Source organism: Ursus arctos, unplaced genomic scaffold (genome assembly GCF_023065955.2).
Source record: "Ursus arctos isolate Adak ecotype North America unplaced genomic scaffold, UrsArc2.0 scaffold_24, whole genome shotgun sequence".
In the NCBI taxonomy this organism is placed as follows: domain Eukaryota; kingdom Metazoa; phylum Chordata; class Mammalia; order Carnivora; family Ursidae; genus Ursus; species Ursus arctos.
In genome coordinates, this window is record NW_026622919.1 from 3430809 (window position 1) to 3445109 (window position 14301).

A 14301-nucleotide genomic window follows, 5' to 3' on the forward strand; every position below is an offset into this window, starting at 1 on the left:
TTGCAGTGATAAGGGCGAAAGCAGTCAGCGCGAAGGAGGTGGACTCCGGGAATGACATCTACGGCAACCCCATCAAGCGCATTCAGTACGAGATCAAGCAGATAAAGGTAACGGGGACCAGTCGCTCCACTGGGCAGAGCCGCGGGAGGGTCGGGAGCAAGGTCGGGTCCCCCAGCGGCGGCAGACCCTGGCGCGGTGTCCTGCCTTCTCAAGGAATGCCGTGCCGCCGTCGCTGGAGCAGACGCAAGTCGGTCCGATTTTCCTTAATCTGTAAATGCCTGGAGAGCTGCGCGGACACGCTATGTTCCCATCGACTAGGTTATTTCGGAAATGAGTTCTCTTCATCTTGGTGGGCAGTGAGCGTGTGGCAGAGCCTCAGCATGGTTACGAAGGTGGCCAGAGCTTCCGTGGAACGTTCCGCGGGCGCCCGTCCACAGCTGAGCTAGTGTGAGGCTTGAAGGCAGCAGAGCTTGGTCGCTGCGTCTGGGAGCCCTCACTCGCCCAGCCTGTGCCGTGGGCTCTAGTCTTGCCTGTTCGGCTTTAAATTCTACGAGGAAGGAGGGGTCCTGTGGGCAGGTGTGGTGGGGGCCAGCTTCCCAGAAGAGGACGTGGGGGGAGACGTGGAGACTGCGGCCTGGCCCGTGGTGGAGAGGAGGGGCCGCCAGGTGGGAGAGGGACGGGCAGGCGGGGAGGCTGTGCACCGAGGGGCAGGTGGTGGGGTCCGTTTTCTCAGAGCGTTGTCCATGTTCAAGGGTGTGTGGCAAGGAGCCCGTGTTTGAGAGGAGATTGGGGGGGCTAGGAAGGACAGGACCCGCCCTGCAGGAAAGTGGTCATTGTCAGCAGTCACCAGCTGGGTTTTCAGGAGAGAAGGAAGTCCTAGTTTCTAGCTGGAGAGAGGGCTCTGTAAAGGCAGGAGTTGTCGCGGTCCGTGTTAATTTTCGTACAAAATTAGAAAGAAGCGGGAAGTAAATGTTATCAGAAGGTCAAGGAAATGCTTATTGTTGCATCATGTCGTTCGAGGGGGTGACCTGCTCTCTCAGAGCCTAGGCGTCTGTGAGTGGGAGAGAGACCGTCTCTGCCCTTGCGACCTCATCGAGGCCTCGTGAAAAGGCAAGAGTTAACACCAAAGCAGCGTGTTGTCCTCAGTGGGAGGCTGAGTGCTTTGTCACCAGCCGCCTCACCCTTCCTGGGGTAGGTTGGACTGAGCGCTCACAAAGCTGGGTTATCGTGACATTGAGATGACCCCGTTGTATTGGGGTTTGCTTGTTGTAACAACCCCTCCTCCCCAAACCCCACACTAGTAACCTTGGTTTAGGCGAAAACCCTCTCCCGAGGTTCCATGGCCTCGCAAAGCCCGGGGGCACCTGCCCTGTTCATCCTCTGTTCTCTGGTCCCGGAGCGTGTGTGTGCGTTCCCCTTCCCGCCGCCTCCCTCCCCGGCACCCCCAGCCTCCGCTGGGCTGCACCCCACGGCTGGGGTGAAGACCATCCTCCGCGCACGCTCACGTCCCCGCCTGTCACTGTCCCCACCCAGTGGGGCAGCAGGAACCCCTGGCTGCGGCGATCTCGCTTCCTGCCAGGCTGTTGGAACGATGCGCCCCTCCACCTGGGCCGCAGGCATGTCCCCAAAAGACAGTAGATCAACAGTTGAGACGTGAAACCCCACTGGCCCTGGGGTCACATCCGCGGCCACGGAGGCAAGGGTGCCCCCATCGCGTAGCCAGTGCTTGATCGGGGTTCCTGGCAATCCACAGAGGCAACGGTCCTCCACGACGGGTCCGAGTCACTGGAGATCCGCAGGCCTCTCCCCGGAGTTTCTGATGTGACCCTGTCGGTGGGAGGGAGAGCCCATGTGTTGTCGGAGATGGGTTCCTCCAGGTGACCCTGTTGTGCCCAGCCCGCTGACAGCTGCCACACTATGGGACGAATGTCTCCAGAGAAACCCTCTGCAGTGGGAATGGTCACCTTCTAATCTAGCTCCTTGGTTCCTTCTGTCCGCCTTTTCCATGCTGGTGGTCCCACGGGTGTGGGTTGGGCTGCCCCCAGGATGTTCTGGGTCAATGGGAGGGGGGGCGACCTCCTTAGCTGTGCAGGCCAGCTCTGCTCACATCTCATTTTCGTCTTTCCAGATGTTCAAAGGCCCTGACAAGGACATAGAGTTTATCTACACGGCTCCTTCCTCTGCCGTATGCGGGGTCTCGCTGGACATCGGAGGCAAGAAGGAATATCTCATTGCAGGTGTGTTTGTGAACAGGCATGGGGCACGTTCTTAGGGACCGTCCGGGGTGGCGTCTCTGTGGTGCAGGGGCAGCCTGAGACACCATGAGGCCCAACAGAGCCGTGACACCGTGAGGCTGTTCTGAAGTCTCCGGGCTTCCCCGCCTCTTTCCGTCCGAGAATTCCTGTACATTCTGGCCTGCCCCCCACAACAGTGGAACCAGTGTGACTTGATGGGAAAACACAGTAAACCAGTATCCACAGGACACATGAGGTCGGGTGGATACCAAGAGGTGAGAATTTTTGCCTTTTATTCCTGAAAGGGAGACCCATGCCGGATGCTGGGAATGCTCCCTAGGGAAGTACGAGTCAGCCCACAACTTGGGAGGAGACGGGGAAGTGGAGGGGACAGCTGCCCTGGTCAGACATTATATTCTATTATACAATTTGGATTTAACTATAAAAATACATTCTGAATCCAGATCTTTGTGCTTTGGGGGATTGTCTTCTGTTTGGGTTATTCGTGCTTCTCCCCAATCCACTGAGGATATTTAGAAAATCAACACGTACTTAGCAGGCACCACGAGGCACCTCGCACTGTGCCTGGCGTGACAGGAGTTCAGGAGGGGATATCCGGAGGGGAGTGCACACACGCTCCCACTGAGGGGGCAGGAGAAGAAAGAAAATTAAACAGGGGTTGGGTTTGTTTTTGGTGGGGGGACTGTGAGCAGCGAACGAGTGCTCCGGAGGAAGAGACCGTCTCGGGTGGCAGGTGCAAAGATCCAAGAATCTGGAAGATTTGGCACTGACCCCGGCCGTGCTGCGCGTGTGGGGATCCCTGCCGGGGGGGAGATGCAGTGGGGTGTGAGTGGGGCAGAGGACACAGCTGTCACCTCTCCTTGGGTAACGCCCCCCTCCCTCCCTTAAGACACTCATGCCCGGCATCTGCGTCCCTGGTTCATCGTTCCATTAAGACTTCTGTCCCTCTCCTTGGGGTTGATGGGAGATTTTTTTCTTCCTTTATGGGCATTTCTGACCTTTCTAAGTGTTTTCTAATGAGCATCTACGATTTTTTAAGTTGTCTTGACTATAACTCACACAGGATACCGTTCGCCCATTTAAAGGGCGTCGTTCGGTGCTTTGGGTACCAGGTTGCAGCCACGGCCACAGTCAGAGAACCCTGTGCCCTCCGGCTGTTGTAGCCCTCCTAGCCCTCCCCCCTCCCCCCAGCTCCAGCATCCACCATCTATTTTTTTTTTTTTACTCCGTGGGTTTCCCTATTTCAGAGTCCTGTGAATGGAATCATAGACTCTGTGGTCCTGTGTGTCTGGTGTCCCTCACTCAGCACCGTGTTCAGCGTGACATTTTTGTAAAGTTCATCCACATTGTAGCGTGAATTAGAGCTTCACTCCTTTTTGTGGCCGTTCTTTGGATAGACCAGTGGGTCCCCCCATTTGTCTTCTGATGGACACTGGGGTTGTTTCCACCTTTGGGCTCGTCTGCACGACGCTGCTGTCAGCGCCCATCACCACGTGTTTGCGTGCCTGTGTTTTCATCCCTCTCGGGCCGATGCGTAGGAGTAGAATTTCAGGGCATATGGCGACTATGTTTAATCATTTGAGGAACTGCCAGACTGTTTTCCAAAGCAGCTGCACCATTTTACATTTGCAGTATCTGCTATTTTTACAGTAAGAAAAACAGAGTCAACCAGAGAGACAGGTATGGGGACAGAATCACGAAGCAGGGACCTTCCTGATGGTGCTGTCACCATGACATGGGGGACGGCAAGGCAGGGCAGGTGCACAGAACGCGGGGCGCGGCCTGGGCTGGGAGACGACCGGTCCGCGTGTGCCCGAGATGGGCAACGTCTGTTTTATCTCCTCCTGATACTTCCCCGTATGTGCAAAATTTTACAAATGCCATCTATTGCTTTCATGGTCAGAAGGATGAGCCGTGGAGAGAAGGGAAGGGAGATGAGACCTCTCATGGTTCAGGGAACCTGTTGCCCTAAGGGATCAATGGCTTCTGTTTCCAGCACCAGGTCGTGTGCTGGTCCCTGAGGACTAACCCCTAAAAAGGAGCCCCTCGCCCTGGGTCTCCGGCTCTTCACACCGCCCTCTAGGGGCAGCCGGCCAGACTGCGGAGTGCACACGACGAAGGAGGGAGGCCCAGGGTCCTCCGGGAGGGCTCCTGGGAGGGAAGGTGACCTACGTCTGGGTTCATACAACAGGCGTCGCCGTCTCCCTGTTGATAGAAATAGGATCGCCCTCTTCCTGGCCCTGACGGCCCGAACCCACTTTCACGCACCGATGGTTACGTTCTGGTTGATGTCTCGTTGGTACCTTGAAATCGGGGCGTAAGCGTCTGCCGCACAAATTCTGGCAGGTGCCGGGCACTGGAGCTCTTTCTCCTGGGGGGTGGGGGGTGGGGAGCCGGGTGGTAGGCATTTCTCAGCACACCTGTGCCTGGGCCGCACTGCCGGCAGAACCTCCCTGACTCCCAGATCTGTGGCACTCCGCTTCTTCGTCCGTGTGGTCCAGGTGTTAGCAGTCTCACCGCCCCAGCATCGGAGCCAGCAGCCTTCCACCTGCACGGCCCGCTGGAATTTCTCGGGGAGTCTGGTAGAAATCCTGAATTCCAGGTGCCACCGTAGACCAATTCCGAGCAGAATCTCCAGGGCTGCGGCCCGGGCATCAGCATTTCTAAAGCTCCCCAGGAGAGTCCAGGGTATCTCCAGGGCTGAGAGCTGGCATCTAACCAGAACCTTCCCTGCCCTGGGTCAGAGGCAGACCTTTCATCGCAGAGGGGCCGAGTAGCTGGTCAGCACACACACAGGAGGGCTGAGCCCCAGGGGCCGAGCTCAGCCACTCCCCTTACGGAGGTACATGTGGGACATGACTTTCATCTGCGGGTCGGTCCGTCCTGCCTCTTGCCCAGAGATCCCGAGGACCTTGGCACTGCCCTTTGTTCCATGAGATGGACAGTCCGGACTGCAGGGAGGACGGCCCGGAAGACGGATTATGTCCAGCCGTCAGGAGCCCTGGCGTGCAGTGTGTGTGCTGAGTACGTGGCTCCCGTACGGCCCCGTCCCGCTGGCCACAAAGCGCGCGTGGCTGCGTAGGAAGTGTGGGTCTCGAACAAGAGCCGAGGGTGGAGGCTGCACATGGCAGCTCGGTGGCGATTATCTTGTGAGCGGTGGCTTTGTGTTAGTTTGGGAGACATGGTAGGAGAGTCTCTTCCTCTGTTTTGCTCAGCATCTCTTCTGGAAGAAAGAGGCTTCTGTGTCCGCCTGAAGCGTCGTGAGTCGAAGGCAGAGAGCCCAATCATCTCAGTAACCCTGCTAATGTTGCTGTTCTCGTGCAGAAGCTCGCTCGCTCCTATTTGCCGTCAGAGGTTATTTATCATGTGACACATATGTGTCCTGTGCTGTTCCTGCACACGGGTCTGTTAAACTGTCCCCAGTCGGAACAAGAAGACGATCCTCCAAGTAACTGGAGCGCATCTGCTGGGCTTGCTGCAGCCGGAACCGTCCACACGGTAGCTCCGCTTGTAGTAAAAAGGAAGAAGATACATTTTGTTGGAAGATACATCTGTTTGTAACTGCGTCTATTGCCTTTCACCCTTTCATGTTTAATACTGGAAGCAAGTAACATGGGGCACATTTGAGTTTGCTAACTGGCCACGGAGCCTAAGATCCCGAGCAGGCACGTCCAGCAGGGGCCGGCGCACCCGTTACAGGGGGACCTCGCTGAGCTGACGTCTTTCCGCAGCTCAGTGAGATGGCTCTGGGTCAAGTCTGGTGTTTACTTTCTGAGCACAGACTCTCCATCTTGTCCTGGAGTCAGGACGGGCCACCCAGAAATCACGGGGCACAGTAAACCACTCAGCCAGCCCTGGCAGTGGCCCCAGGAGTGACCGCATGGCCCGAGGCAGCCCACCTCCTCTTGGGCTGATGACTCAAGTTCACATGTTGAGCTGGGCACCAGGAGACGCTCATGTTCAGGAACTGCGATAGAATTGGCCCTATAATTTTCTTCTGCAGTCCTCTCCTCCAAGAGGAAAAAGAAACCTACAGCCTTCAGTTACAAATTTTAATTAATTCCTGTTTTTCTCTCCAAGAGACACTGTGCGTTTTTCCAAGGCGCACGTGGGAGGATGTTGTAACAGATGTTCACATGGTGCGTGCCCAACCAAGTCGTAATAACTGTGCCTGTACAGAAAGGGTGTCCTTGGAACATTCTGAGATGCTGTGTCGTTTGTAAGTGACACCCAAGGTAAACAGGAGCTTAGCCAGGGCCGTACAAGATACACAGTTTGTATTGCGTCTCCGTGTCCTTCCCTGTCCTGCTCTCGGCGGGAGCTTGGATTGGTGGCGAAAAGGTCAAAAGGGAAGATAGCAAAAAAGGCCGATAATGAAGCGAACTGTTGGAACAAATACCCGCACTGTTGTCAGTACACTTTTATTGAGCGATTACTATGTGTGAGGAGCTGTGAATAAAAACGGACGCAGACTGAACTCTTACCCTTCATGCTTATGATCTGGTTGAGGAGCAGGGGACAGAAGAAAGGCAAAGACAGACGTGGAGCAGGACATGGATGACAGCCTGGCGAGGCCGCAGACATCACTGCAGGCGTTTGGGGGGCGGAGCCAGCACGGAGGAGGCGGGGCCGGGGGAGGGCTGTGGTCCATATGTACCTGCATGGGCTGTACGTTCTGGAAGGAAGCAGGAGATAGGAACGAGTTACTTGTCACCTGTTTTCCCCCTTCCTCACCTACTCTGAACTCATACAAAATGGCTATACAGTTAAAAAAAAAAAAGCCCAAGTACCTATTTGGAAGTATTTCGAGCCGGCCAAACACTTCTCTTCCATTAGTTGTTAGGAGTCAGAATAAATGCTGTCCAGTAGCAACCCTGCTCCTTGTCCCTTCTCTTCACCTGGAACGTCATTCAAGTCCGAACAGACACAAGGGAAAATAGAGCTCCCGAAGGTAAGGGGAGCCGTTAAATCAGAAGACAGAGCATCAGAATTCACATCGAGGGAGTGCCTCCTGCCACCTGCCCGGCACACAGGATGTCCCTGTGCCTGCTTGAGGCCTCGGGCCAGCCAACACGCCTTTCCCCTGGCCAGAGATCACGGGGCGATGTATTCCCCTCAGGGGTGCATTCTTAGCATACAAGCTGCATTATTCACCGAACTATATGTCTACTAGTGGATTCTTCACGGCCTGTGCTGTGCCTGAGATCATTACGTTGGATGTCCCGGAGCTTTGTCAAGTGGAGAGCCCGGGGTGCAGCCCGAGGCTCCGGTCGGCCCCTCGGGAGCCTCCCGCCGCCCTGCCTCTGTGGCTGTTGACAAGGTGCCATGGCAGCTGGAGGGCTGAGATTTGACATGACCTCTCCAGCCCTCATTTCATCTTTGTGTCCTGCCCGGCTGATGCCAAGGCCGTCCCCAGCACGAACCCTTCGAACTCTTGGGCGGAGGAAAGGAGGGAGCGGAGTCAGGAGCCTGCGGGAGAAGAGACAAAGAGTGCCGCCCCCTCCCCCCGCCGTGAAGGGAATGCGGAGCCGATTTCCAATTTTATAAAATTCCATGTTTTTGCTGTTTGTGGTGGAAAAACCCAGACAAGTTCAGGATCAAATGGAGGACATGTGTGTGAAAACTAAAGCGGGAAACAACGTGATCTACGTGCGATGTGATCTCTTTCGTGCGGAATCACGTGCGTGGAAGAGCGTTGGAAGGAACCACAGCTAAGTGCTCGCTGTCGGTTTTCTTCCCGTGTCCGCCAAGTGCTCTCGAGTGTTCATTCTGCTTGGCACACACAATCCTGGTGTATCCGTCAGCTTGCGCTGCCGTGACCAGGGATTGAGTCCCTCGCAGTCCGGGGGTCGGGGGGGCCCAGCATCAGGCATGGGCAGGCTGGTTCCCCGAAGCCTCTCTCCTGGGCTCGCAGATGGCCGTGTCCTCCCCGTGCCCTCAATGCTTGTCCCCTCTGTGCCTGTCTGGGTCCTGATCTCGTCTTTATAGGACCCCGTTCTTCTTGTATGTGGCCCCCCCCATGGGATCTCGGTTAACGCCATCACCTCACGAAAGACCCGTGTCCAAACACAAGCACATTTCTGAGGTGCTGGGGGTCAGGAGTTTGGGGATTTTGGAGAGGCCGCAGCTCAGCCCCCAACACGCGGTACTGTGAGCAGTGAGCCTCGACACACCCAAGCCGTACTCGGGGGCGGGGGGCGGCGGGAGGAGGAGGACCTGTGACTTGCCCTGAGCTTGGATATCTCTGTCTCCTCAGGAAAGGCCGAGGGGAACGGCAAGATGCACATCACCCTGTGTGACTTCATCGTGCCCTGGGACACCCTGAGCACCACCCAGAAGAAGAGCCTGAACCACAGGTACCAGATGGGCTGTGAGTGCAAGGTAAGCTGGCCTTGACCTCATCACTTCCGTCTCCAGGGAGACCGCCGGGCTTTGATCCTTGGCTTTCCAGGGCCTCTCCGTCCACGGGGTCCTGAGGACTGGGCTCTGGGGAGGTACGGCCTTGCTACCAGTGCGGCTGTCTGGCCGGGGACAGAGCCCCGAGGCTTGCCCCTGCCGAGGGATATTTGGGAGGTCATGGCAATCTGGCTCTGTGGCCTGGAGCTTCTAGGAAGGAGAGCCTTCCAGGGGGAGGAATTTCATGGGGCGAACAGGGGGCTGTGAGTACCTTCTATGGATGCTGTTCGTGGTGCAAAGATTTGAGTGCCTTGGGAAAGAACGTCCGAGCCATTTCCACGCACTGGGCCCACAGAGGACCCTGACACCCCGTCCCCTTCTTAAAAGCAGCCCAGAAGGGCGCCTGGGGGGCTCAGTCGGTGAAGCATCTGCCTTCAGCTCGGTCATGATCTTGGGGTCCTGGGATCAAGCCCTGCATGGGGCTCCCTGCTCAGTGGGAAGTCTGCTGCTCCCCCTGCTCGTGCCCCCCGCCCAATAAATAAATAAATAAAATCTTAAAAAAAAAAAACGCAGCCCAGAGGTGGTGCGAGGTGCAGCCAGAGCAGCACTGACGATACGTGCAGCTGTAGACAGTGAGATCTCCACGGCCCAGGCTTGGGTCCTCTGTCTCCTGCTGCCCTTGGTCCCCACCGCCTGTGCCTCCAGCCCCAGCACAGGAAGCCCCGCCAGGGGCCAGGCCCCTCTGCCACCGGAAGTGGGTCTGGGGCCGGAAGGCTGCAGGGATTGGCTTTTGCTGATCGGCGCTCTTGCTTCCGCGGTCCATCAACGCCAGCCAGTCCCTTACCCCGTTCGGAATGTGAATTCTGACCTACAGCTGCGCGTACGTGGAGCAAACGCATCATTGCCCGACTTGAGATTAAAACGGAGTTCTTCAGCGTCCAAACGAGTGAAATCTGGCCATTTGCAACAACGTGGTTGGAACTAGAGGCTATTATGCTGAGCGAAATAAGTCAGAGAAAAACAATTACATGATTTCACTCATGGGTGGAATTTAAGAAACAGAACAGGAGCATAGAGAAACGGAGGGAAAAATAGAACAAGATGAAATCAGAGAAGGAGGCAAACCATAAGAGACTCTTAAGCATAGGAAACAAACTGAGGGTTGCTGGAGGGGAGTGGGGGATGGGGTAACTGGGTGATGGGCATTAAGGAGGGCACCTGATATAAGACTGATGAATCACTGAACTCTGAAAGTAATAATACACTGTATGTTAATTGAATTTAAATTTAAAAATTCACAGCCGAACAAAACTGAGTTCTTCCCTTTCCCACTTGTGGACTCAAGTTCCCCCACCACAGTGCTACTTGCCGACCCCCTCAAAGCCCATGCGTGCTTCGGAGCAAGACACCATCCTTTTTATTTGACGGAACCTAGCTAGCTCCAGGAAATTTAAGGCCCTCTGTGGTGGTGGTTCTGGGAGGGTGGGGCCACACTGAGGCCTTTGCAGCATGCTCAGAGACGGCAGACCAGATGGCCCAAAGCAGAGGGGCACCTGCAGCAGCTGGGGGTGCGGGAGCTGTGCACAGGGGTCCCCCCAGGCCCCATCCCCCCACCCAGGCAGGCTGCCCGCTGCAGTTTAGAGAGTAGGGGGTGCTCAGGAAGGGCTGCTGATGGAGCAGGTTCAGCTCGAGCCCCCGTTCCCTCCCCCGCCACTGTGCTCACGTGGACAAACTGCCCTTGACCGTCTCTGCCGGGCACGTGGCTAGGCTCTGGAGATGCCCCCTGAGCGGCCTCTGTCCCTGACCGGACCGCCTCCGTGTCCTTCTTCCTAGATCGCGCGCTGCCCCATGATCCCATGCTACATCTCGTCTCCGGACGAGTGCCTCTGGATGGACTGGGTCACGGAGAAGAACATCAACGGGCATCAGGCCAAGTTCTTCGCCTGCATCAAGAGAAGCGACGGTTCTTGTGCGTGGTACCGCGGAGCGGCGCCCCCCAAGCAGGAGTTTCTCGATATTGAGGACCCGTAAGCTGGCCAACAGCACCCCTTTGGCCAACGGAAAAGCCTCCAAGAGTTTAGACTGGTCCAGCTCTGACATCCCTTCCCGGAAACAGCATGAATAAAACAGTCATCCAAGTGGGTCTAAATTAGTGTGAGTCTCCTCCCACCCCCATTGCCCTTTTAAACGTGGTTGTGGTCCCACACCCCCATCCGCCAGCCTGGGCATCCCTGGGTGCGGGCAGGGGTGGGATGCACGGGCCCAGCCCCAGCCCTCGCACTGTCACAAACACTGAGCGGGCGGCCCGTACGTAGGAGCCCCCAGGCCTGGTCGGGGCAGAGCCTGGGAATGTGCATTTTGCAGAAACTTTTGAGGGTCGTTGCAAGACTGTGTAGCAGGCCTACCAGGTCCCTTTCATCTCGAGAGGGGCATGTCCCTCGTTTCCTGCAGCTTCCACACCTCTGGTCCTAGGGTGGTGGTCCCCGCCCCTCGCAAGCACCCCTGTGTCCTTTGTGCCCATCACGGACTCCCAGCACCTGTGACTCCCGTAAATACAGAGGCCGCCCTGGGCCAGTGGCTCGCTCTTGAAGGGGTCCCAGTTAGTCCCGTTAACCCGCAGAATCGCAGTGGGAGCCACGCTGCAGAGCCTTGTACGATGTGGGCGACAGCTTCAGCCAAGTCCTTTTCAGTCCCCCCACCACGCACCCTGATGCGGGGGGGAGTCCGTGGCATTCTGCCCTGAGGGCAGACGTTTGGGGGGACACTGGGCTCCCCTGGCCATTTATTCCCGGGTTTGTCAAGTGAGTCTGGCTTCCTCCTCCTGGCGTCAGGCATCCGCCTGAGTCGTACACGTTGGCTTCGCAAGGGGTTGTGTGTGGCCAGTGGCGCGGGCTGGCTGTGCTGTTTGCACATCCTGAGGACATCGAAAACCAGGCCCTGCTGTGCCCCCCAACGCACCTCAGACCCCCCCCCCCCAAGCAAGTGCCACAGCTTTACCGTGACCCGCTGCAAAAACGGACAGTCACTGTGCTGGGCGTGGGGTCTCTGGGAGTGAAGTTAGCTGGGCGTGTTGTCAAGTCTTACCTAGGAAGGGAAAAATCGGGGAGGTAGGTGGGTTCCGTGAATCTCTTTCTGGGCCCGCGGGATACTGGGGCCAACATCTCATTTTCCTAAAGATGAATTCTCAGATAATCTGTGAAGCCAAATCCCCGCCGCACCAGCCTCCACTTAGATTTGTCACATTTGATCTCGGTCAAAGAAACGTCCCAGGGGACTAGAGAACGCGTTCCCCAAGCGTGGCTTTCTGCGGCCAGGAAAATGGGGGTTAAGGCAGGCAGAAATCTCTTAGTAACAAAAAGTCATCTTTTTCTTCCTACTTGTATGCAGTATAAACTGATCTGAGCTTTTCGCGCAAATTACGCAAACGTACACGTGCGCGAGCACGTGCGCGAGCACGCACGGAAACCTGGAAACCCGAGCGTGTCAGCCTGCGAGTGGTCCTCCTGCAGAATGCTTCCAAAGTCACTACGTTCTTCAGCATTGCTCTACTCTGCGGTGACCCCAGACCACCTGTAAGACTCCTGACCCCCAGGTGGCGTGTAATAACCCCCATGCCTGCCGGGACCTGGTCAGCACAGATTTTGATGACTGCCCTTTCCAGGGCAGACTAGGGGACTAGCCAGGGATCCGCCCCCGCGTCAAGGCCGCTTTCATGCTGTACAGTGATAGAAAGTTTGTAAGATGTCATAATGGACCAGTCCATGTGATTTCAGTATATACAAGAACACCAGACCCCTCCAATCAATATAACACCCCACCCCTGTTTGCTTCCTGTATGGTGTTATCATATGTAACATTTACTCCTGTTTCTGCTGATTTTTTAAATGTTTTGGTTTGTTTCCGACATCAGTTGTAATCATTCCTGTGCTGTGTTTTTTTATTACCCTTGGTAGGTGTTAGACTTGCACTTTTTTTTTAAGGTTTCTGCATCGTGGAAGCTTTTGACCCAGAATGGAAAGCATGGCATGGTAGCTAGCCTATGATGGTGGGTCCCTTCAGATCTTTTCTTTCCTTCTTTGAGTATGGTTGCTTTTTCCATCTGCTACTTTTTGTTCTCCGCTTCAGATCATTACAAAGTAAAGGATCTTTGAGTCGGTGGTTCTAAAAAATGGCCTTTATACTCAATCCACACACATTGTCTTCTAGCCATGCTGAGCAGAAAACAAAAACAGAAACAAAAAATTCAAGATGAGGTGCCCAGTGGCAGCCGAGAGACAAAGCCACTCAGACACGTCAGAGTGAACAGTTGCAACGTGCATGTAGCTGAGGAAGCCTCTCCATTCGGCGTCGTTTAATTTATGTGTTACGTTCTGCACACTGCCCGTTCTTCCTTCCATTCTTGTCTTCGTGCAAGCAACTCAAAATATTTAAATGAAGTTTACATTGTAGTTCTTTTCAAACCTTTGCTTGATAAGTATTAAGAAATATCGGACATCTGCCGTAATTTAAAGCTTTGTTTGATTGTGTTTGTTTTTGCTTGGGTTTTTGGTTTTTTGTTTTTGTTTTTGTTTTTTTTTTAACTTTTGGGCAATGTGTTTTTGCTGGACTATGAAGTCTGAGACCTTCCTGTGCTGGGAACACGTGAGAGCTGTTGAACGTTGACAAGCAGACTGCGCATGTCTCCGATGCTTTGTATCATTCTTGAGTGATCGCTCGGTCAATGGACAATAAACAGTATTATCAAGAACGTTGGCTCTGTGTGTGTGGCTGGATCCGACGCTCGGAGCTGTCGCTTCCTAGCTTAGGAACCAAACACCTCCAGGGGAGCCTGTCCTGTGGAGGTGGACATGTGTCCCCAAGAGAAAGAGAGGCCCGGGTGCTTTGAGGGATCCATTGGCATCTAGTCAGCATGCGGGCAGGTCCCATGGTCTTGTCAGTGCTTTTTTACGGTCCCCTGGCTTGCGTCAGGACCCTAACGAGGGCCGTGCATGGCAGCTGCTCTCCAGGCTCTTTTGTCCCCATCCCCGCTCTCCTCCTCTCCAGCTGGGAAAGATGACCCCGTCATAATTTAAACTTGAACATGTCGTGCAAATGACCTTCCCCAGCATCTGTGCCCCTCCGGACCGCAGGCCCCATGGGGTCGTAGCAAACCCACCAGACGACTGCTACCCACTTCCTTTCTTTTATGTAATTTAGGTCAAATGTGACTTCTGAAAAGCACTTCTCGTTATGGAAATTTTCAAACATATTAAAAAAAAAAAACACAACGCAGAGCGTGATCTAACGAACTCCACGCACCCGTGACCCGGTCATTATCCGAGCTGTCTCCATCTTGGCAAGCCATTTCGAATCGGTTTGAGGACCCACATACGGGTAAGCAGACTGTTAGGGAGTCTCCAGACACCATTCTTCCCCCCTCAGCCTCGCTTTCTGTGAAAGGAACGTGCGTGGGGCCTCGGGTCCGAACCCCCAACAGACACATGCGGGTTCAAAATGGAAACGCAGCAACGGACCCTGCAGGGTCCAGTGTGAAGGGTCCCGGGGCCGGCCGCCAGGGCTGGTTAAAACCTCTAGAAGTTTGGGTGGCACTAGCTATTCCCTGATCTAACTTACCGACGAGACAGTGGAGCTAACAGATCTTTTATTGGGG

At 55.3% G+C, this 14301-nt stretch overlaps 1 protein-coding gene across 1 annotated transcript in view; it reads left to right on the top strand.

The window, feature by feature from the left end:
• TIMP2 (TIMP metallopeptidase inhibitor 2) overlaps positions 1 to 13398 on the top strand; it is a 45572-nt gene extending 32174 nt beyond the window's left edge. Inside the window, exons 2-5 of the mRNA XM_026483999.4 lie at positions 7 to 107; positions 2129 to 2237; positions 8512 to 8636; positions 10485 to 13398. Of these exons, the coding sequence (XP_026339784.1) occupies positions 7 to 107; positions 2129 to 2237; positions 8512 to 8636; positions 10485 to 10682 (533 nt within the window). The 3' untranslated portion in view covers positions 10683 to 13398. The remainder of the gene's footprint in view (positions 1 to 6; positions 108 to 2128; positions 2238 to 8511; positions 8637 to 10484) is intronic.
• Positions 13399 to 14301: the final 903 nt, after the last annotated feature.